The 25421-nt window shown below is 45.7% G+C and overlaps 1 protein-coding gene across 1 annotated transcript in view; it reads left to right on the plus strand.

Annotated features, from left to right (window-relative positions):
- The first annotated feature begins 10962 nt into the window (after positions 1 to 10962).
- Positions 10963 to 25421, plus strand: part of GLRX3 (glutaredoxin 3) — a 35196-nt gene continuing 20737 nt past the window's right edge. The window contains exons 1-4 of the mRNA XM_075843160.1: positions 10963 to 11095; positions 15492 to 15600; positions 18977 to 19051; positions 24713 to 24914. Coding sequence (XP_075699275.1) covers positions 11031 to 11095; positions 15492 to 15600; positions 18977 to 19051; positions 24713 to 24914 — 451 coding nt within the window. The 5' untranslated portion in view covers positions 10963 to 11030. The remainder of the gene's footprint in view (positions 11096 to 15491; positions 15601 to 18976; positions 19052 to 24712; positions 24915 to 25421) is intronic.

Here is a 25421-nt window from a genome sequence, read left to right on the forward strand (position 1 = left end):
AAAACAGCTCCGTATTTTCAGACGTAATTGCAGTTATCGTGTGCACATACCCTAAGGCTGGATTCACACGAGCACATTACGTCCGTAATGGATGGAACGTATTTCGGCCGCAAGTCCCGGACCGAACACCCAGCAGGGAGCCGGGCTCCTAGCATCAGTGGCGGATTATCATATGGGCGATTCGGGCGGCCGCCCGGGGCCCGAGGCTCCCAGGGGGCCCATGGCAGCCCGAACCGCACATCATTTTACAAACCTATTCAGCGCGCTAGCGCTGCTAACTGCCGAAGATGAGGAGGGGAGGAACAGGGAATTGGCCGGGAAAGGGGTAGGACACGCCTCCCTGACAAGTGCGGGCGCCGCCATTGAGTAACAGAACAGCGACGGACGGCTGTTCTGTTACTCCAAAGCTGCAAGAGAAGAGCCGGGCGGGCGGTCACCGGCGCTGAGGTTAGTTGGCTTATCCTCCTGCCCAACTGGTTCCCGACCGCTGGCTGTATTTTTACGGCCAGCGGTCAGGGACGGGTCCTTAAAACCCGAGCCATAGACTTTCTACGGCTCGGGTTTTAACTTGCTGCCCGCGCGATCGGGCAACTGAATGTCGGGTCTCCGGCTGTCAGTGACTGCCGGGGTCCCTGAGGAGAAGACAGAAGCAGCTATTCTGCTTCTGTCTTCTCCGATGTCTTCTTACACAGCGTTCAATGAACGCTGTGTATAGGAATAGAGACAGCAGCAGCGGTGCTGTCTCTATTCCTCCCGGTGATCATGTGACTGGTCACATGATCGCCGGGTGCCGTTAGTGGCAGACTGTTGCTGGGTCTAACTAGACCCAGCACAGCCCTATTAGTGACAATCGTCACTATGAGAGGGCTGATTTCCCCTGTAACTGGGGCTGCTGTGCAGCTCCAGTTACAGTGGAAAAACATGGTGTAAAAGAAAGAAAAAATATATATAAAGTTCCCCGAAGGTCTTTTTTGACCTTTGAGGGACAGACCATAGTAATAAAAAAAGAATAAAGTAAAGTGCAAACAAAAATTAAATAATAAATACACATAAAATACCCACCCCAAAAAAAAACGTTCTCCCCCGCCAATCATTGTTGTAACGCTAGCGCTGACCCAATTACCCTAATATAGACATGTAATATATTAACATTTACGGTAAACAATGACGATTACAAATAAAAGGTCTATTTTAGGGTAAAACTTTTTATTACCAAAAAAAATAGCTGAAACGTAAAAAAGCTTATTTTTTTACTATTATTTTCAAACTTTATGAACAAAAATTCTAAAAAAGCAAAAAAGGTGTGTATAAAAACAATAAAAAACGAAACCTGCATTGTCTACGGAAAAAAACGTCGCAAAAATCACGTCGTCTTTTTTTTTTTTATAAAAATGTGTGTTTGGTGCAACTTTGTAATTACGTTTTATTAAAAAATATTTTCACTTTTTGAGATACAGCTGCTTTGTATCCTGTATCTGTCAGGTCAGCAGGACTGACGGGATCAGTGAAACGGGCCCTGCGCTAAATTATAATCTTAGATGTGATAGATTTGAGGTGGATCCTGCGTGTCACTGATCCTGTCAGTCCTGCTGACCTGACGGATACAGGATACAAAGCAGCTGTATCTCAAAAAGTGAAAATATTTTTTAATAAAATCAATCAATCACACACATACTAATATATATATATATATATATATATATATATATATATATATATATATATATAAAATTATGATATAAAGTTTTTAAATGTGTACACAACTTTGTGGCACTATATACAAGGGGGAGCGCTGTGTGGCATTATATACAAGGGGGAGCGCTGTGTGCCACTATATACAAGGGGGAGCGCTGTGTACCACTATATACAAGGGGGAGCGCTGCGTGGCACTATATACAAGGGGAGTGCTGCGTGGCACTATATACAAGGGGAGTGCTGTGTGCCACTACATACAAGGGGGAGCGCTGTGTGCCACTATATACAAGGGGGAGCGCTGTGTACCACTATATACAAGGGGGAGCGCTGTGTGGCACTATATACAAGGGGAGTGCTGCATGGCACTATATACAAGGGGGAGCGCTGTGTGGCACTATATACAAGGGGGAGCGCTGTGTGGCACTATATACAAGGGGGGCTGTGTAGTGCTATCCACAGTGGTATGTGTGTGGCGCTCTTTATAGGGGGGGCTTTTTGGTGCTATTTACAAGAGGGGGAGGGCTGTGTGGCGCTCTCTACAGGGGGCTGTATGGCACTATCTATATGGGGCTGTGTGTAACGAACTCTACCGGGGAGATGTGTGATATATAGAGGGGGCTGTGTATGGCGATATCTATGGGGGTGTGTAATATCTACAGGGGCTGTGTGTGGCACTATGTACAGGGGGCTGTGTGTATGTGGTGTTTTACAGTGTGTGGTATTATTATATTCAGGCACGCAGTGTTTGGTGCTATTATATTTAGGGGCACAGTATGTGGCACCATGATAACTTTATTTTCGTTTATAGGTGTGGAAATGTTGGAAAAGTGAGGAGACGTCTGAGTGGCAAATTATGCAGAAATGAGTCATGGCCGGGAGAAGTCGTCATGAGCGCTGGACTGGATGGAGAAGAAAAGAGGAAAAAAACTACTAGAATCTGAGACGTCGTCACCTGTGAGTCACTAGATTTATAGAGAATCTGTCACCTCTCCTGACATGTTTATTATAGGAATCCTTGTATTTCAAAAAAAGTCTTTCTGCAGTCCAGGACTGATAGACAATTCCCCTTGTCAGGAGGTTGTGTCCCTGCACAGTGTGATACTCTCAGTATGTAGGGACACAGCCCTGTGACAAGGGAAATCGTAACACTGTTAATGCTTGCCCAAAAAAGTAGTGTTAAAAATAGTTACGGCAGGGCGGCGGTGAGGAAGGGGGGCCCAAGTTTGGGTAACAGCCCAGGGCCCATGGTCTACTTAATCCGCCACTGCCTAGCATCATAGTTATGTACGATGCTAGGAGTCCCTGCTTCTCCGTGGAACTACTGTCCCGTACTGAAAACATGATTACAGTACGGGACAGTTGTCCGGCAGCGAGGCAGGGACTCCTAGCGTCGTACATAACTATGATGCTAGGAGCTCGGCTCCCTGCACTGTGTTCGGTCCGGGACTTAGTGATTGCAGAGGAAGGCAGTATTATCTGTGCCTACACCATCTCTACGAAGATAAGGATAGGCAGTACTACATGTGCCTAGATCAATATGATAATATTGTAATATAACTTCATTTCTATATCGTCAACATATTCTGCCGCACTTTACAATCAGGGAAAGCAATAAGCACATAATGAGGTATAAAGAAAACGAAACATCTGACAATAAAACAAAAGGACAGAGGAGTCGTAAAAGCTTACAATCTGAAGAAGATGAGTGACACAAATGGTACCCATAGCAGCATCAGTCACAGAACCCCTATTGTAGAGCTAGTCCGAGTGCCTCCATAGCAATACACTAAAGGCCCTTTTACACGGGCCAATAATCGGGCTAACGAGAATTCCTCAGGGCAACGATCAGCCGATGAACGAGCAAACGCCCTTTCATCGGCTGATCGCATCGTTTATGCAGCAGAAAATATTATCGTTATGAGCAGCACATCTCCCTGTGTAAACAGGAAGACGTGCTGCCAAAATGATAGAAATGTACGAGGACGAGCGATCTTAGTAACGACCACTCGTCCCCAAACTTAGCTCCTTGTAAAAGGAGCAAACAAACGCGGATCAACGAGCTGTCTCGTTGATCGGCGCTTGTTTACACGGTCAATGACGGGCAGTATAATGCCCGTTGCACACGACAGAGTTTGGTGCGTTTTTTCAGCCAGAATTGTTTCCGGGTTCTACGCTGGATACGCTGTGTTCTTTTACGCAGCTGTAATGATGGGGAAGGGAGACAGACAGGTGAGCCCTAATCTACCCGCCACTCAGTCCCTGCCTACTTGCAACGGCCCGTCCTAGGCGACGGCGTACAACTGGGCGACGGTCCCTACGCTCAATAAGTGCATGATAGACAACACAGACATGGGTACACAGAAGCTAAGGGAAATGGGGCAGTTGCCCACGGCAACACCGTGAGCAACAAGAGAAGTGAACGAGCCGAGTCAAACCAGGAGTGTACGAGGTACCAAACACAGAGCAGTAGAGTAGTGAACGAGCCGAGTCAAACCAGGAGTGTACGAGGTACCAAACGCAGAGCAGGAGAGTAATCAGTAAGCCAGGGTGAATATGAAGCAGGGACAAATAGTTCAAGCAGCAGCAGCAGAGCCAAGAAACAGGAGAATCACAGGCAAAGGAGGAGCAGGAAACGAAGGTATAAAAAGACAGAGGGCGGGAGCTAGCTCCGTCTGGCCAGGCTGTGATAGGCTCTCCCACTCCTCAGCCTCCCAGCCTGATTGGTAGAAGGAGGGGGTCACTCGATCAGACTTAGGAGCAGGTGCAGACTGACTAACCACGGGCGTCGACACAGAAGCTGTGTCTGGCAGACCCTTTACAGTACCCCCCCTTTTATGAGGGGCCACTGGACCCTTTCTAGGTGGACCTGGCTTATTGGGGAACCGAAGATGGAACCTCCTGAGCAATACTGCAGCGTGAACATCCCGGGCGGGTACCCAAGTCCTCTCCTCAGGCCCGTATCCTCTCCAATGGACCAGGTACTGGAGAGAGCCTTGGACCATCCTGCTGTCCACAATCTTGGCCACCTTGAATTCTACCCCGTCTTTGATGCGGATAAGGTTATAAGCACCCCGTAAATCAAACTTAGAGAACCATTGGGCCCCCTGAACCTGATTGAAGAGATCAGGAATCAAAGGAAGGGGATACTGGTTCCTTACAGTGACCTTATTCAAGTTTCGGTAGTCAATGCACGGCCTAAGACCACCATCCTTCTTCCCTACGAAGAAGAAGCCAGCACCTACAGGAGAAGTAGAGGGGCGATTGTAACCCTTGGCCAGGCATTCCTGGATATACTCTCTCATGGCCTCACGTTCGGGACAAGAGAGATTAAATATCCTACCCTTAGGGAGCTTAGCTCCTGGTACCAAATCGATTGCGCAATCGTATTCTCTATGAGGAGGTAACACTTCGGAGGCCTTTTTAGAAAAAACATCAGCGAAGTCCTGAATAAACTCAGGTAGAGTGTTCACCTCCTCAGGGAGAGAAATAGAATTAACAGAAAAACATGACGTCATGCATTCATTACCCCATTTGGTAAGATCCCCAGTATTCCAATTAAATGTGGGATTATGCATCTGCAACCAGGGAAGGCCTAAAACCAAATCGGTCGATAATCCCTGCATCACCAGTACAGAGCACTGCTCCAAATGCATGGAGCCAACAAGGAGTTCAAAAACAGGGGTATGCTGCGTAAAATAACCATTAGCAAGAGGAGTGGAGTCGATACCCACTACCGGGACAGGTTTAGGCAAGTCAATCAATGGCATAGGTAGAGACATAGCAAATTCCACAGACATAATATTAGCAGAAGACCCTGAATCCACGAAGGCACTGCCGGTAGCAGACCTACCACCAAAAGAGACCTGAAAGGGAAGCAAGATTTTATTAGGTTTCATATTTACGGGAAATACCTGTGCGCCCATGTGACCTCCCCGATGATCACTTAGGCGCGGAAGTTTTCCGGCTGCTTATTCTTACGCCTAGGACAGTTGTTCACTTGATGCTTGTCAGAGACCATTCTTCCTGCAGAACTCTCTACGTTGTTGGGGAGACACGGAGGCCACGAGTTGCATAGGTTCATCCGAGTTTTCCGTGGAAGAACGAAGCAACGGAACCTCGGGAGCCATCATGGGGGGGTCAGAGGAGAAGGCACCAAAACGTTCAAGTTGTCGTTGCCTGAGACGTCGGTCAAGACGTACCGCTAAAGCCATAACCTGATCTAGGGAGTCAGAAGAGGGATAGCTAACTAGCAGGTCTTTCAGGGCGTTCGACAGACCCAATCTAAACTGGCACCTCAAGGCAGGGTCATTCCACAGAGAAGCTACGCACCACTTCCTAAAATCAGAACAGTACTCCTCAACGGGTCTCTTACCCTGACGTAAGGTCACCAGCTGACTCTCGGCAAAGGCAGTCTTGTCAGTCTCGTCATATATGAGCCCGAGAGCAGAAAAAAAAAAGAACAGAGGAAAGTTCAGGGGTGTCAGGAGCCAAGGAGAAGGCCCATTTTTGTGGCCCGTCCTGGAGCCGGGACATAATTATACCCACTCGCTGGCTCTCAGAACCTGAGGAGTGGGGCTTTAAACGGAAATAGAGCCTACAACTCTCCCGAAGGGAGAAAAAGAACTTCCGGTCCCCTGAGAACCGGTCAGGCAACTTGAGGTGGGGTTCAAGAGGTGAGGTGGGGGGCACTACCATGGTAGCATCATGCTGGTTGCCCCTCTGAGCCAGGGCTTGGACCTGTAGGGAGAGGCCCTGCATTTGCTGAGCCAGGGTCTCAAGGGGGTCCATAGTTGTGTCAGGGACCAGAGTAGAAAAGGTATATGGGCCTGTGATTATGTAATGACGGGGAAGGGAGACAGACAGGTGAGCCCTAATCTACCCACCACTCAGTTCTTGCCTACTTGCAACGGCCTGTCCTAGTCGACGGCGTACAACTGGGCGACGGTCCCTACGCTCAATAAGTGCACGACAGACAAACAGACATGGGTACACAGAAGCTAAGGGAAATGGGACAGTTGCCCACGGCAACACCGTAAGCAACAAGAGAAGTGAACGAGCCGAGTCAAACCAGGAGTGTACGAGGTACAAAACGCAGAGCAGGAGAGTAGTGAACGAGCCGAGTCAAACCAGGAGTGTACGAGATACCAAACGCAGAGCAGGAGAGTAGTGAGTAAGCCAGGGTCAATATGAAGCAGGGACAAATAGTTCAAGCAGCAGAGCCAGGAAACAGGAGAATCACAGGCAAAGTAGGAGCAGGAAGTGAAGGTATAAATAGACAGAGGGCGGGAACTAGCTCCGTCTGGCCAGGCTGTGATAGGCTCTCCCACTCCTCAGCCTCCCAGCCTGATTGGTAGAAGGAGGGGTCACTCGATCAGACTTAGGAGCAGGTGCAGACTGACTAACCACGGGCGTCGACACAGAAGATGTGTCTGGCAGATACTTTACAGCAGCATATCCGACCTGTGTGAACATGCCCTAAAATATTATTGTGCGTAGGCTCGATTTACACCATGTTTGGGTATTACGTTCAGTAGGCACGTTTGAAAAATGCTGATGAACGTGTATCCTGGATGTAAACATACACCTGCCATTGTCTCCCATTAAAAAAAAAAAAACCTGCATAGGGGGCTTCATGTTTTTTCTATTTTTCATGCATAGAGGATATCCATAAATGTCTTATATAGGGGGGGGGGGGTGTCGCACTTCTGGGACCCCACCTATCAGGACAACAGGGTTCCAGTTTTGCAAAACCACGGCGGCTGCCAGGGTGATCACATAATGGAGGAGACAAAATGGAGTGGTGGACAATCTACATATCCGACAAAAGTGGTCAGCTCTCCTGGCATCTATTTATTTTTTTTTTACCAAATACTTGTATTTCCCATGAAATATTGCTGAGCATATTTTAACCCTTTCCCGTCACAGCAATTTTTTGGGATTTTCGTTTCCATTTTTTCCTCCCCACCTTACAAAAGCCATAACTTTTTAATCTTTCCGCCGATAAAGCCATTGGCGTAACTACCGCTATAGCAGCCGTAGCGGCTGTTACGGGGCCTGCAGCATGAGGGGGCCCGTGCCACCCCCGGCACGCCCCCCCCATGGCCGGAGGTTCCACTAGCAGCCGCTATGGCTGCTACAGCGCGACGCTACTGAAGGGGTTGTTCCTACAAAAGACATGCATCCCCTATCCACAGAATAGGGGATACACGTGGGATCGCTGGGACGCCCAGCGATAAGTAGAACGGGGGACCAAAAGTCCCTCGAAGTTCTCCATGACAAACCTCGGACTTCCGGGGTCTGTCTGCAGCTCCATAGAAATGACTTGCGCACCGGTCGCGCTTGTGCACATGCGTGACCGGCGCTCCTTTCATTTTTATTGAACTGCGCAGACGCCGGAAGTCCGAGGTTTGTCATGGAGGACTTCGGGGGACTTTCGGTCCCCCGTTCTCCTTATCGCTGCCAGCGATCACACATGTATCCCGTATCCTGTGGATAGGGGATGCATGTCTTTTGTAGGACAAACTATAGGCTGTTTTTTTTTTGGGGGGGCTATATGGCGTTATCTAGAGGGGGGGTTCTGTATGGCGTTATCTACAGGGGGGTTCTGTATGGCGATATCTACAGGAGGGGTCTGTATGGCATTATCTACAGGGGGGGTCTTTATGGCATTATCTACAGGGGGGTCTGTATGGCATTATCTACAGGGGGACTCTGTATGGCGTTTATCTACAGGGGGGACTCTGTATGGCGTTATCTACAGGGGGACTCTGTATAGCGTTATCTACAGGGGGTCTGTATGGCATTATCTACAGGGGGGTCTGTATGGCGTTATCTACAGGGGGTCTGTATGGCGTTATCCACAGGGGTCTGTATGGCGTTATCTACAGAGGGTGTCTGTATGGCGTTATCTACAGGGAGGGCTGTATGGCGTTATCCACAGGGGGCTGTATGGCGTTATCAACAGGGGGGATTTGGGGCTGTAAGACGTTATCCACAGGGGGGCTGTAAGGCGTTATCTACAGGGGGCTGTGTATGGCGCTATCTACAGGGGGCTGTGTATGGTGCTATCTATAGGGGGCGCTGTGTGAGGGAATCTATAGGGAGGCACTATCTACAAGGGGGGGGGGGGGGTTGTGTGATACCCAGCGGAGGGGGGTCCCAGTCAAAAGTTTGCTATGGGGCCCAGTCTTTCCTAGTTACGCTCCTGGATAAAGCCATATGAGGGCTTGTTATTTGCGGGACGAGTTGTAGTTTCATGTCACCGTTTATTGTACCATATAATGTATTTGAATTTGGGGTCGAATAGGAAAAAAACAGCGATTCCTAAATCTTCTGAGGGGTTTAGTTTTTACGGTTTTCACCCTATCGTACAAATGGCACATTATCTTTATTCTACCAGTATATACGATTACGGTGATATCAAATTTACATAGTTTTTCTTATGTTTGACTATTTTTACAAGTAAGAAACTAATTGTTAAATATAAAATGTGTATTTTGTCGCCATATTCTGAGAGCCATAACTTTTTTTTTTGTCTATTGAGTGCTATGAGGGCTTATTTTTTGCGGGGCGAGCTGTAGTTTTTATTGGTCATTTTGGGCTACATGAGACTTTTTAAACGCTTTTTATTGAATTTTTTTGTGGGATATGAAGTGACCAAAAAACAGCGATTCTGGCGTTTTAATTTTTTATTTTTTACGACGTTCACTGTGCGGGTCCAATAATGATACATTGTAATATTTTGGACTTTTACGGACTCGACGATACCACTTTTGTTTTTTATTTTTGACATTACTTTAAAGGAAAAATGGGAAAAGTTTTTTTTTTTAAACTTTTAATATATATATTTTTTTACACTACTAAAAACTTTAATCAACTTTTTCTACATAGTTCACTAGTCCTCCTAGGGACTAGTACGTGTATGTTCACACGGCCTATTTTCAGCCGTTTTTCGGGCCGTAAACACCCCAAAAACCGCATGAAAATATGGGGGCTGAACAACTCCAAACATCTGCCCATTGATTTCAATGGGAAAAACAGCGTTTCGTTCCAACGGAGCATTTTTTACGCAGTCGTTTTTAAAAACGGCCGTGTAAAAAAACGCCTCGTAAAAAGAAGTGAATGTCACTTCTTGAGCCGTTTTTGGAGCCGCTTTTCATTAACTCAATAGAAAAACAGGTCCAAAAATGGCTGGAAAAAAACGCCACAAAAAACGCAAGTTGCTTTAAAAACGGCTGAAAATCAGGAGCTGCTTTCCCTTGAAAACAGCTCCGTATTTTCAGAAGTTTTTTAGTAATCATGTAAACATAGCCTAAGGGTATGTGCGCACGGCCTATTTTCGGGCCGTAAACGCCCGAACAACGGCTGAAAAATCGGAAGGAGAACGCCTCGAAACATCTGCCCATTGATTTCAATGGGAAAATGGCGTTCTGTTCCGACAGAGCGTTTTTCGCTGCGTTTTTTACACTTAAAAAATGCCCGTGAAAAAGAAGTGCAGGACACTTCGGGTATGTTCACACGCAAAATACGTCTGAAATTACGGAGCTTTTTTCGCGGCGTCTTTTACGGACGTAATTGGAGCTGTTCTTTATTGGAGTCATTGTAAGGGTATGTTCACACGACCTCTTTTCAGACGTAACGGAGGCGTTTTACACCTCGAATTACGCCTGAAAAGACGGCTCCAATACATCGGCAAACATCTGCCCATTGCTTGCAATGGCTCTTACGATGTTCTTTGCAGACGAGCTGTCATTTTACGCGTCGCTGTCAAAAGAGGGCCCGTAAAATTACGGCCGCGTCAAAGAAGTGCAGGAAACTTCTTGGGACGTAATTGGAACAGTTTTTCATCGACTCCAATGAAAACCAGCTCCAATTACGTCCGTAAAAGACGCCGTGAAAAACGCCTGCACTTGTAAAAACGCCTGATATCGCGAGTGTCACAAAAAACGTCTGAAAATCAGGAGCTGTTTTCTCTTGAAAACAGCTCCGTATTGTGAGACGTTTTTGACTCTGCGTGTGAACATAACTGCTGTGGTAAAATGTCTCCGACCTGTGTGAACATAAACTTAGGAGAATTCACCACTAAATTTAGTTTTTGAAATGTTACAGTCATTATGCTTATTTATTTTTTTACATTGTCACACTTGTTTATCTCTGTGAAACATCTGTAGCCCGTTATCATGACAACACACAGAGCTCATCAGCATCTCTGCGCTCAGCCAGTAAGGTCTGGCTGTCATAGAGGCGGGCTCCGGTCAGGCGCACATGATACGGATAGACCATTCTAGTCACAGATCGATTGCTCGACGCTCCAGTGTTCCGTAGTTCCCGGCATCATGGCGGCGGTGTTGGAAGCCGGTTCTTCGGGGCATTTTGAGGAACTGTTACAGAAGAGTGATAAGTACGTGTGTGGATGACAGGGGGTGTACTATGATGACATATATAGGTGTGTGTATAGAGAGGTGCGACCTTCTCTGCACCGCCGGGTCAGTGTCATCAGAGCTGTACCCCATAGAGGGGGCTGACATGATCACATATGAAGGGTACACTAGGCCTGTCTGGTATCTACCCTTAGAGTATTATGTGACTACAAGTCCCAGCATGCCTTGCTAGTGCATGAATAATGGTAAAGCCTGGTTCAGATTTAGTTCTTCTGTGTTATGCAACATATGACCTTGTAGAATATCGTACATCTATATATGAGTGGCCCCTGTGCACCCAAGAGAACGCCGTGTACCCGGTAGATCAGCCTGCCCTGTGTACCTGTATGCGGTAGATCGCCGTACCCTTTGTGTACCCTATAGAACGCCGGGTACCCTATAGAACGCCGGACCCCCTGTGTACCAGGTAGAACGCCGGACCCCCTGTGTACCCGGTAGAACGCCGGACCCCCTGTGTACCCGGTAGAACGCCGGGCCCCCTGGGTACCCGGTAGAACGCCGGGCCCCCTGTGTACCCGGTAGAACGCCGTGCCCTCGTAATACACACCTCAGCTGCTGAAATGTTCGCTCAACATTATGTGTAGATTTAAAGTGCGGTTCAAAGATGGAGCTAGCGACACACTATTCTGTCCAGGAATGAAGCATAACCCCATAGGACGTCACTTATATGAGTACACACCTGTCTACGCTGTACATATTTTAGCTCTACAGAGGTATCGCCTCCGGCACCGTACACAGAGTGAATCTGCAATTTGTCATTGGTGCAAGCAGGAAGACCATTGTTATCTAAGTCACAATTGTAGACAAACCTCTATATGCGGGTGCTTTTACATGGGCAGCTTTCCTGGCCGGTAAACGAGCGCCGATATAGCACATATATATATATATATCACATCGACCTGCGTTCGTCCGCTCCATTTACATGGAGCAATGATTGCTGTGTATGATGATGAACGGTCATGATTACGATGGTTCGTCCCCGTACATTTGCATCCTGTTTACATGTGGAGATGTGATGCCGACTAGCGATCATTTTTTTGACTCATAAAAAATGTGATCAGCTGATGAACGAGCCTTCGCTGTTTTATTGGCTGATCACTGCCCTGTTTACACACGGCAACGATTGGGAACGTGCGTTCGTATGAGCCCTCAATTATCGTCCTGTGTAAAACCACTTTAAATGATGGCCTTGTACACACAGCGCAGATTTACTGTAGATTTTGCATGCTTTTATTTTAAAGCCTAAACCAGAATTGGATCCGGGACAGCAAACCTATAAGGCCTTCCAACCAGACCGGCAGCAGCGGTGTTTCCACTAGACTGTAGACCCTTGTTTGTCGACTGATCGGATCTTTCATGCGGCCAGAAAAATATTTGCTTGTCGGCGGCGCGTCTCCTCGTATAAACCGGATGTGCTATCGACGATGCAAACGTATGGGGACGAACGATCGTATTAACCATCGTTCGTCCGCATACATTCTGTCCATGGCTCAATTTGAACAGAGCAAACGATCGCAGATCAACATGGTCAATTGTATTGTCAATCGGCGCTCAATTAACAGGTAGAAAATCTGCGTGTAAAAGGTACACTAAACCTGGGTATACGTTTTTAAGGAAAGAACTTTGTGCGGGTGCCCAGCGGCTCTGCATACAGGAGTAAATGCATAGCCAGGAGTAGGAAGGAGTGTTGTTCTCTATGTCCTCTCCATTCTTGTTGCTGACTCCCTGCGACCAGCCCCCGGTCCCTACACTCCGCTTACAACTGCCGCCATCTTTCTACTCTCCACGTTGACACTGAGCTAACTAATCGGAAAAACAAGGAGCAGCGGTGAGTGGAAGATTCCAGAACACTGAAAGTTTCCATTGGAAATTCGGTGATCAATGGACGGACATATAAGCGGCACATTGTGAATTCTGCAGTCTGATTGGTTGGTTAAATGTGAGCCTGTGTGAAGTGGAGTAGTAATGTTTACTGTCAGCTGGTTCTTTACAAGACTAGGAAATACTCTCCACCCACCCGACATCCGTGCACTGAGCCATTGATGCCTATCTGCTGGGCGGCTTCACTCTACTTCAGCCATCAATCATAATTTTTTGTCAGTTTTCGCGGTCAGTTGGCCCCCATAGAACTCAATGCATCAGTTTTTAACGGCCGTTTTTCAGGAGTCAATCCTTGTTACGGCCACTAAAAACTGATCTTGTCCTTCGCAAGAGGATTTCCCGGGCACAACGCTACTTTATGTGCTGAGCCCGGGGAAGCCCTTGATGTCACTGTTTATACATGGACAGTGATGTCAGAGCTTTCAACTATGGAGTCCCCGGCCAGACCATCGCAAGCACTCTGGCTGGAGACTCCTGTCTTGGGAAAGCCCTTGATGTCACGGCCCATATATGGACCGTGACGTTAGGGGCTTTGAGGGACCAGAGCGTCGTCAACACTGGCCAGGAATTCTGTAACTCGAGGAGTTCTTCGCTTCACTTATCCATATATGGACTGTGAAGTCAGGGGTTCTTCCTGGAGCGGAAACCGCGACAAGAGCGTTGGCAATGCTCTGGCTGGGGATTCCGCTGCTAGAGGATGCCTCTGACTTCACTGTCCATATATACATCGGAGTGGGGTGTAGCGCTATCCACAGGGTGGGGTGTGTGTGACGCTGTCTACAGGAGGGAAAGTGTGGCGCTATCTACAGAGGGGCTGTGTAGCACTATCTAGGATGGGTGTGGCACTATCTACACAGGCACTGTGGCACTATATGGGCACTATCTAGAGGGGATACTGGTGTTGTCTACATGGGCACAGTGTGTGGCACTATCTATATGGGCACTGTGGCACTTTATATGTGTGCACTATTGGCACTATCTATGTGGGCACTATCTACCGGGGCACTGTGGTGTTTTCAGGGGGTTTGGATGAAAAAAAAATCCTGACAAATTAAATCCATCAGGTTTTTTTTTTAAACGGCTATGAAAAAGAGATGACAAATGGTCATTAAAGATGGTCTGGAATTGATGAAGGTTTCGAGACACTGATGCAAAACAGCCATCAAAAACTGACCGTGTCGTGTGAATGTAGCCTTAGTGCCAAGTGTCCTTTAAACGTACAGGTTAGGGCGTTGGCTTTCCGTTCCGGGGTTCCGTCTGAGGTTTCCGTCGGGTAAACCCCGCAACAGAAAGTCAAACTTAAACAACAGCTTCCGTTTCAGTCACCGTTGCTAATGGTTTCCATTCGTCACTATTCCGGCAGGTTACCGTTTTTCCGACGGAATCAATAGTGCAGTCGACTGCGCTATTGATTCTGTCATTAAACCGGAAACCTGCCGGAATGATGACGAACTGAAACCATTTGCAACGGTGACTGAAACGGAAGCTGTTGTTTCAGTTTCACTTTCCGTTGCGGGATTCACCCGACGGAAACCTCAGACGGAACACTGGAACGGAAAGCCAGCGCTGATGTGAACAGGCCATAAGGCTTCGTTCACATCTGCGTTGGAGGCATTGTTAGGGGCCTCCGTCGCAGATCCGGCCGAGATTACCGGAGACCATAGTGCCATTATGTCTACGGTAATATGACGGACACCTCGATGGAAAGGCGACGGAACCTATAGTCAATGGATACCGGTGGTTTCTGTTGTGCAACGGGACCCTTGCTTCCATTATTCCCTTGTTCTGCCCCTCTGACGGAGCAGAATAATGGAATAGCTCGATGCAGGTATGAACATAGCCCTAAAGGGTAACTAAACGTTTGCCAAACTTCTGACATGTCATAGTGACATGTCAGAAGTTTGGATTGGTGGGGGTCCGAGTACTGAGACCCCCACCAATCGCTAGAATGAAGCAGCTGAAGCTCGTGTGAGCGCTCAGCCGCTTCGTGTCTGCTCAGCTTTTTCCGGAAATCGATGTAGCTGTGTACGGGCTCAATAGAAAGTTATGAGCCCGTACTCCGATACATCGGCTTTCCGGAAAAAGCCGAACACAAACGAAGCGACTGAGCGCTCACACGAGCTTCAGCTGCTTCATTCTAGCGATTGGTGGGGGTCTCAGTACTCGGACCCCCACCAATCCAAACTTCTGACAAGTCACTATGACATGTCAGAAGTTTGTCAAATATTAAGTTACCCTTTAATCTTTATCCCATGGAGGTTTGGTATAATGCAGAGAATCCACAAAGGAAAAGGGGGCATCCTGCTACACTGAGGTGAAGTTTTCGGGGTCTGCCCCCTTTCTCCAGCAGGCTTTAACTTAGAAATGGGCTAAAATGATGACACTTTGGATAAATTTGGCCTCTGTGCCTGAGTTCTGGTGCAGTGGATAGTAAATCTACCCCATTGACTTATGTGATTTTATTTCTGTTTTTAGGGCTTTGCTCGTTGTACATTTCTGGGCACCATGGGCTCCTCAGTGTTCTCAAATGAACGAAGTTATGGCTGAACTGGCCAAGGTCCATCCTGAAGTCACATTCGTAAAGGTATTGTATAGTGAATAATCCGACAAGTGACTTTCATCTCGGCTCCCAGGATTCTGACTGTCGTGGCCCAGCCTCTGGCATCTGCCGGACCAGTAGTTGCTGGTCTTCCCTACCAAATCTTGCTGCGTCTGAATGGGCCATGTCAGAGTAACGGTTTGGCTCTGGACCTGCACTTTAATCATTAGCAGCAGTTGGTAGGGGAGATTTTTAACCCTTTCACTACCTATGACGTATGTAATGTCATTACTTAAAACGCTTGCTGCGACTAGAATAGAAGTACTAAGGCTTAGATCTTGGTGTAACCGCTAAACACCTCTGCATGATATACACATACTAGTCCTTCTCAATGAAATAAATTAACTTTTTGATGATATTCTATTTCAGTAATTAAATTCAAAAAGTGAAACTTCTATATTCTATAGATTCATTACACACAGAGTGATCTATTGGAATTGTACAGATTATAGGTGACATTAAAGGTGGAAAAAGTTCTGAAATTATTTATCTTGTACTGATTTTGTAACATGACAAAAACTAATAGGGGTGTGTAGACTTGTTATATCCACTGTATTTATGTATATATATATATCACATAATCTTCTTTGCTTTCAAATAATACCGGGCTCAAAGCTCTAGTTGCGATATTCGGGGAGCAGCACTTGTTTGAAGTTGTGTGAGGGAGGGGGGAACCTGCAAGGACAGCAGAAGGAAAGATCACAGCCTATTTTTCTTTGTCATTTCTCCCCCTGTACAGCCTCCAGTGACCCCCAGGGGGCTGATGCACGGACTTTTCTTTGTAATCACCCCTCTTGCCCATCAGAGAGGATATGTGCCCCTGATTGTCACATTATGTTTTTTTTTTCTTTCTATTACGCGGTGAGAAGATGAGTAGTTGCGTCTAGTCAAACTATTGCTCGACTCCATGACGCAGATGTTTACCAGCATCGTGTTTGCTGAGATTTTGACGATTTTGTGAAGATGTATGCATGTAGACCTAGGCTTAAGACTCATGGCCTAATAGTTTGTATGGTGGACCTTGCAGCCTCTATTAGGACCCCAGCTGCCATGGTAACCCAACGGCCCCCGCAATTGCAGCACGGTGGTGCAAATGTGCTGACATGGAGCTCTGTCAAACTCCTTAGGTGCCAAGGCCAATAATGACCAACATCTAAAGGGTTAAACAGCACGCTGCGCTATTTGGTCAGGTAAAACGACAGACACCATGAAGGAAATCCAACAAAACCCATTAAAGTCGGGCACTGTTAAGGGGGTTTTACACTGGACGATTATCGGGCATACGAGCATTCACTGAACGCTCGTTGCCGATAATTGCCCTGTGTAAACAAGCGAACGATCAGCAGATGAACGAGCAAACGCTGGATCATCTGCTGGTCGTATCGTTTAAAAAAAGTTAAATATTATCGTTGTCTGCAGAACATCTCCCTGTGTAAAGAGGAGACGCGATGCCGACATGATGATAATGGATGGGGACGAGCGATCAGAGTAATGATCGCTCGTCCCCATCCAGAGCTCCGTGTGACAGGAGCAAACGAGTGCCGATCAATGATATTTCGGTGCTCGCTGCATCGGCCGCTGTAAAACGGCCTTTACTGTTCATCATGCAATGGACCCGGCGCTTCCGGTATTTTCGTTGTTCTGCTCCTATGACGAAGCAGACCAATGGAAACCCTGAATTCGGATTTGAACGAAGCCTTAAATTTGTTGCGGAAATTTTTGGGACGTCTCCATACGTCTATTTATATTCCATAGAGCTGTACAGAGATTGTCACATCTGTTCATGTAGTCTAATTTCCCTATCTCAGACACACGCACACATTAGGTTGATGGGATTAATTTCATAGGAAGCCAATCAGTATGTTTTTTTGGAGGCTGGGAGAAAGCATGAGGAACCCTACACACAGGTAGAACATACAAACTCCATGCTGTGGCCCTGGTCCGATTTGAACCCAGAGCCCCTGTGCTGTAAGGCATCGGTGCTAACCACTGAGCCCGTGTGCGCCCAAATCTACCATGTATGAACGTACCCTGTGTGGCTGCCATATAGATCCCTTGGATAGCCGCACATTCTAGGGTCACTTCTTCCTTCCCTTTATTCCTGTGACCATTCCTCCTCTTACACTGCAAAGATTGAACAGATGCAGATGGTGCACTGATGGAGAGAACCATGCATTCTACAAGCTATGAGGGTACCAATATAAAGGACAAGTGTAGTCATGTAGTGAGCACAATCCTCCGTATATATGTGCGTCATTGGCAATCTGACAGAAGAGGGCGTCTCAAAGACCCATTTTCATACACCTTATTAAGGTATTGTGAGTTAATAGAGGAAGGTCCTCTGTTCAGAATCTATTGACCAGAGTAGAGAGCGGTTATAAAGAGCGTCTCTTGCTCTGGAGGACCTGTCCTGCCCTGTATTACACAAATAACCTATAGATATGAATGTGCACTGTGTAATACTCAATTTCCTCTGTGGTGGCGCTGCAGGGAAATTGAACACTTACTGCCAGGTTTCCCCAACAGATTACAGCCGATCGCTGAGGATCCCTGCACTCTGATCATCTTATTGTCAAGGGACCCTTCTAAGAAGTAGGGATTGTCCAAAGATGGGAGAACACCTTTAAATTTCGTGGTCCATTTTTGAAGAAGCCTATTCACATTTAATGAAAACTCCGCTTTCTTTTCTCCTGACTGACTAACGTTCGATCGTCTGCCGCCATTTGTCTTTAAGAATTACCATGCATTATCGCTCTACTATGAAACGAGCTGCAGCGTGAAGGGTTAAGCAGAAAATTTACTAGACATCAATAGCTTATTGAAGAAATACTCAGCCCCCCCGCCCGTGTTTTTTTTTTTTTTTCCTTCATAATTTGCAGAGAGCTGCAAATGTCAGTCTTGATGTACTGCCTCCCGAAATTAGTCAATAGAGCAAACCGCTAGAATTGCTTTGGGCAGAAAATAAGCACTGTAATCATGACATAACCGGGGTCAGTGATTTATGGATTTCAATATAGTAGTAGCTGCATATGATTGAAAATTTACTAGGTCACTAGTGCACCAAAAATTTTATTTGCAGCCTCGGGGCAACTTTTGAAATGTGCAACAAAATAAGAACCCTTGAACCTGTTTTGTCATAGTGCAAGCTCAGTGGATGACAGGGGCAGCCCGGCGAGTCTCATTTAAATGTAAATGACTTGCAAAGTTTTGCATTCAACTCCATTTTAAACATCCCAAGTATCCCTGCGAGGGTTTTCTAAACACGTGCCATAAAAAGGGACATGAAAATAAAATTACTTCAACATTGTGTTTTTTTTTTTTTCATCCTTTTTTACTTATTTTTTATTATTATTATTTGAAGCTCGAAGCCGAAGCCATTCCAGAAGTGTCGGAAAAGTACGAGATCACCTCTGTGCCAACGTTCTTGTTTTTTAAGGTAAGAAACGAGGCTGAAATGCATAATTTGTGTGGGGGTATATATGTGTGTATGTATAGTGTGTGTGGGTATATATGTGTGTATGTATAGTGTGTGTGGGTATATATGTGTGTATGTATAGTGTGTGTATGTATAGTGTGTGTATATATGTATATTAAATGTGTGTATCTTCGGTATGGGCCTATATATTGCTCAACTTTTATTCGATATGTTTAAAGAAATCCCCCACCAATCCCCCTTCCAAGAATATGAGATACATCGTTTAAAGGGAAGCTCCACATTCCGCCATCTTTTTTTATTGTTCTTTTGCATCTAAAAAGAAAGATTGAGCAACTTTGCTTATAGTCCTAATTAAAAATCTCCTGGAATTGCTTTTTTTTTCCAGTTTTTCCCATTCTGTGGTTAGGTGATAAATGTCGATCGTAGGATTACCCCTTTAATGACCGAGCGTTAAAGAGGTTTCCCAAGATTAAGAAAAATTTGGCCACAGTGGTGGGAATGCCATCAAATAAAAAAAGATCCATTACCGAATAAATCACCCGCTGTTTCGGCGCTTCGGTGGTCCCTGGTGGTATTTGTTTATTGTGCTGCAGCAATGACGTTCCTGTATACTTACCTGACCACTGAATACAATCACTGGCTTTAGCGGGCAAGTGCCGTAACCCCTGAGGCCAGTAAATGGCTGCAGCGGGCACTGCAGCACTGTAAACAAAGACTGGCGGGGACCACCGGAGTGGCGGTGCTGTTACAGACGCTATTTATCAGGTGAGTTATGGGTCTTTTGTAATTTTATGGCATTTCCCGATTTTGGCCATTTTTTTTTACAGTATCGGAAAAAAAACGCAGGATTATTTTTTGTTTTGTTATAACGTCACTGCATTAAGAGAACTATAAGGCCTCATACCCACTTCTGTTATTTTCTCCAGTGTGCTATCTGGTTTTTTTTAACGGATAGCACCCTGACACATTTATTTCTATGGGGCCATGCATACTTCCGTTGTTTTAACGGAACCGTGTGGCCGTTCCGACAAAAATAGGGCAGGTCCTACTCCTGTCCGTTTTTGACGGAACAGTCTCGGCCTTTTCATTCATTTGGTCCAGTGAAACAACGGACTGCAGACTGAAGCCAGCCGCGTGCGGCCCGTGTTTCACGGATCCATCGTTCGCGGCCGTACGATAGGCAATGGAATTGTGCATGAGGCCGAAGGGCTTGTCCACACGTAGCGGAAGTACTGCAGATTTTCTGCAACTTATCTTGTTGTGGAAAATCTGCAGCATAATACAGTAGCAGAGGAGTGGATAAGATTTCAAGAAATTTCATCCTCACGCTGTGTACGTCATATGCGGAAATTCCGCACACAAATTGACCTGTGGTGCGTTTTTTTTAAGCCGCAGCCTGTCCATGGTGGTGGCGGAATCGCCGGTATGTTGTTGCGGGTTTTTCCCGTTGAATGCAATGGGGGATCTAAAAGCTGCAACAAACAGTCAAGTTTTGTGACTTTTTCAGCGGAATCGCAGTGATTATGCCGCAAAAATCGCAGCTTAGAAAAAAACAACCAAAAAAAGACCTTATACTTACATGTGATGTTCTGCGCGCTGGCCTCCTGGGGTCACGTTTCATCCCATGTGCCCGCCGCTGCAGCAAATCACAGGCCAATCACAGGCTGCAGCCGTCTCCTGGGATGAAATTCTACAGTTTTCCGCAGGGGACATTCCAGGCGAAAAACTGCATCACAATTTGGTGCGGTTTTTAGCCCAGAGTTCCCTGCGGATATTCTGTGTACCTTCACGCAGCGTGTCTGCCCCGTGTGGACTTACCCAAACCGTTTTTTATTTTTCCGTTGATGCAGCTGTATAAGGGCTTGTTTTTACAGGACAAGTTGTATTTTTCAACGGCACCATTTTGGGGTACATATAACTTATTGATTATCTTCTATTAACTTTTTTTTGGCGGATGGGGTAAAAAAAACAAAAAAACAGCAATCCCCCCCCCTCCCCCTAAGCTTTTTGCGTTTTCAATTTATGCCTTTCAACGTTCAGCTTAAATAACAGGTTATCTTTATTCTAAGGCTTTAGTACGATGACACTGATACCAAATATGTAGTTTATTTTATTTTTTTTTACAACTTTTGCCAACAATGGCGCATTTTATTGTAAAAAAAAAATAGTTTTTATGTCGCCGCATTTCAAAAGCCATGGCTCTGATTATAGTTTTTTGTTGATGTAGCCGTATTCGGGCTAGTTGTTTGCGGGACGAGTTATATTTTTTTAATAGATCCATTTTCGGGAACATATAGATTTATTAATCAACTTCTATATTGTTTTTTAATAGAGGGAATCCATACCACCGATTTTTTTTATTTTTTTTCTTCGCTCACTATGCAGTTTGAATTATACGGGTGGTTGCGATCGCTGTTTTTTTATTTTTTTTATATAATATAAATCCATTTTTAGTCCCACTGTGGGGCTCCACACTACGATCTGCTGGTTACTGATGTGGTGCTTTGCTATACTTCATATACCTAAGCATTATTGTCAGTCCGCAATAAATTGACCGGCAATCTTTAGGCCAGAAACAATAAGACTGAGTTCCAACGGGTTGGATGTTCTGCGTAAAAGTATGCAGAGTATCCAACCAAGAACCCGCAGGGAATTCCGCCACAAAAAAACGCACCAAAAAAAATAATTTGCAGTTTCCACCGCAAAAGTCGCAACACTTGGCTGTTTGTTGCAGGTTTTACATCCTCTTTGAATTTAATGGGGAAAACGCACAGCAGAAGAGCAACCAATCCGCAGCATAACTTGACATTCTGCGGAGTTAAAATCTGCACTGCATGTCAGTTTACAGATGTTTGGACTGCTGATTTTTGTTTTTTTCCGCATCGTGGGCGTGAGATTTTCTAAATCTCATTCACTTTGCTGCTACTGTAAAAGCTGCAGAGATTCCGCACAGAATTCCATTGCGGCAATTTCGCAGCATTTACGCAGCATGGGAACTCATCCTAAGGACGTAATGGTGTGCCCAATTGTGGGAAGGGGTTAAAGAGGTGTCCAAGAGTCCAAAAGGCAGCAGAAAATAGAATTTAAAAAAAAAAAAACAAGAACATAATTTTCCTGTTAAATCCCCGGCCACCCCAGCGCCGATACTCTGGTGGTTCTCTTGTGGTACTTGTTTACATGCCATTAGTGATGACGTGCCGTACCGGCCAATCACTGCCAGGAAGTATGACACGTGACCATTGATGCTGAAATGCAAAGAAAGACTAGTGGGAAAGCACTAAAGCATTGGTGCTGGGGCGGGCGAGATTTGACAGCTGGCTATGTTAGTTTTTCTCCTGCTATGTTTATTTTTTTTTTGTACTCTAGGACAACCCCCGTATAATCTATTCTCCGAAATTGCCGCCATTAGGCATTATGCATTTCGTTGTGTAATATTACATCGGCATACAACCTCCGGGTTGTACAGAACTGCAATACAGGACCCGTAGACTATTGACTTCACACTTTACCGCCATATACCTCATACAGAGTGTTGTTTTTTTTCCTGCCGGAATCCTTATGAATAAGTAGGTGGCCTGCTCCATCGGATGGTGTATTGCTTCTAGGGGAGAATTGCGCTGTCATACGGTGCAGTACGGAGCACCACACAATGGCACATGGAGTGCCCACAGCTCTGGTACACTACAGTACAGCCTCAAATCCACACGACATGTGCACGAGGCCTTCGTTCTAATTAGGACATTTCTGAAACGTTCTGATTTCCTGGCCCCAGAATCTCGCCTCGCCACAAGTTGTTGAACCGTCTTCACTAAAACAATCTGCAATGTTCGTATCTATTTAATGATTTTTCATGTACCTATATAAATCCATGCTTTTGTTCTGCGTTGTATCCATGCTCAGTGGTTCTTCCTACATGGGAGCTTGTGCAGGTTTCTTCTGCTGACATTGTGTTTTGTGGGTGTAGATCCCCCTCTGTTGGCCGTGACGCTTTATAACTTTTTCTCCTGTGCGCTTCTCAAACACTGAAAGTATTCACATTTACTTCTATTATAGGAAACCCCTTTTACGATTCTTCAACTTTTTAACCGCTTGCTGACTATTGCTGACTATTGATGAGTGTGAGCGGCAGGCAGTGGCTGCATTATAGCGCCCATGCTGACTGTTACTGTGCCCATGCCGTCAGCAGATTCCTCTGATATCCTTCATTTAACCCATTTTTATATTCTAATTGCGGCATATAATGGGAGAGACTGAGGGGGGTGCCCCCCCCCTTGATTATGTAACATGAAATTCCTGAGACACGATGTGAGCCCATACCTTATATGGACAGGCAGCCCAGGGTACTTTGGAGGGACCCCAGGACTGTCTGACCTTATTCCCTGTTGTTAGGGTATACTTGGGTATGGCCTAATATTTGCCTGTATACTATCAGTACACAGGCTAACGTAATACGTACAAATATTTATAGTACATTATAGATGAAAAAAAGAAAGAAAATATATATATATAAAATTAAGAATCTGCCTGTGAGATAAAAATGTTTTCTAAAAATGGTGGCCATATTAGTTGTCACCCAGCTTTCCCAAAAACAGGAAAAAACAACAGCTGAATAGACTCTTACACCATGACAGAAGACAACTGCTCAAGGTCTTCTATATACTGGCGTTTTTCCTGGGGTATATATCCTCTAAATATAAATGGCTGCATCCCATACTCCATTTTTTATTATTTAAAGGTGATTTCCAGTAGGTTAACATTGATGAACGGGACTGTACCCCTTCATTCTGCTGTTCATTAGAGGTCCCTTAGATGCAGCTCCCCACCAATAAACATTGATGGCCTATCCTAAGTATATTTAATTTGGGGCCTACTAAAACTATAATACATTGGCTTACTCAAAGGGGTTGTTCAGTTTAGAAAACCCATTTTGAAATACCTCATTAGGGAGTTCGGGGTTTATATAGGAGGGTCCTCTGTTCAGGATCCTCATCTCTTGTTAGAAAGTGCATCCCTCGCTCTGGAGGATCTGTCCTGTCCTGCATTACACAGACAACCTATTGGTTTGCGTGGACACTGTGTAATGCTTCCTTTTCCCTGTGGTGGCGCTGCAGAGAAATTGAACACTTACTACCAGCTTTCCTAACGGATTACAGCTGGTCACTGGGGGTCTTAGCAGGGGGGGACACTGTGTGATCTTATTGTCAAGGGACCCTTTAAAAGAACACTCCAGGCAAAACCGTCACTCAGTGTTATACCTAGTGCAGGGTCCGAGGGGGTGGGGCTTGACACAGGAATACAAACACACCAAAGTGAGAATCCAAGTGTCATGCTCCGCCCCCTCCGGCCCTGCACTAGGTATAACACTGTGTGTCCGTTTTACCTGGAGTATTTCTTTAAAAAAACTTTTAATGAAGCTGATATGTTGATACATCCACAGAACCCGAGATGATGTTTCACAATAAAACTTGCTGGATTTTATGATCACGTGATTATGATTGGTAATACAGTACACAAGGGCAGCGATTCTGCAGGTGCTTTGTAAATGATTGTCAGGAAAGTATGAAAAATGTAGCCCCCGAGAGAAATGTTCCTCCTCGTAGTATCTGTATTTGAAGCGCAGGCTTCTTAGCACTCCGATCATGTCTTTCTATTCTGTCTTAGAGCTCTCAGAGGGTTGACAAGCTAGATGGGGCCCATGCACCCGAGTTGACCAAACGAGTCCAGCGCCATGCATCAAACACGTCTTTCCCAGCTACCTCCAACGCTGCTCCCAAGGAAGACATCAATGTGAGGCTGAAGAAGCTGATCAACGTGGCTCCTTGTATGCTGTTCATGAAAGGGTCCCCTCAGGAGCCCAGATGTGGTATGTACAGGACGGGGTTGTATATCACACCGCAGAAACATAACCAAAGCATAAATCCTCCCCCACCTACTGACAGCAAGCATGCCATTATGACAACGTTTTGACTTTCTATGGTACTTTATCGTATTGCTATGATTCGCATTGATTGCGTATTGATTAGGTATGCTATTAATGTCCGATTTGTTGGGTTTCGACCGCTGAGACCCCCAACGATTTCGAGACCAAAGGTCATGTTAATTGGAAGTTTTTAGGATAGGTTTTCAACCTCCGGATGGAACTATAAAAACTTTTCTATTCACTGACAACAACCAGATATTGAAAATGTTGAGGAATTGAAATACAAAGAATATTAGAAAGTAGTTCAAAGGGGAACTTTAGGCTCCCCCTATCTGAGGCTTATTTGGCTGAGTTAAATCGGCTCAACGTTTACGGACTTCTTGGTGAACCTGTGCTTATACACAGGGGTTAATCCGAGCACACAGAGCTGCAGTGTAAAGCATTAAGGAC

The sequence above is a fragment of the Rhinoderma darwinii genome, chromosome 11, assembly GCF_050947455.1.
Source record: "Rhinoderma darwinii isolate aRhiDar2 chromosome 11, aRhiDar2.hap1, whole genome shotgun sequence".
In the NCBI taxonomy this organism is placed as follows: Eukaryota; Metazoa; Chordata; class Amphibia; order Anura; family Rhinodermatidae; genus Rhinoderma; species Rhinoderma darwinii.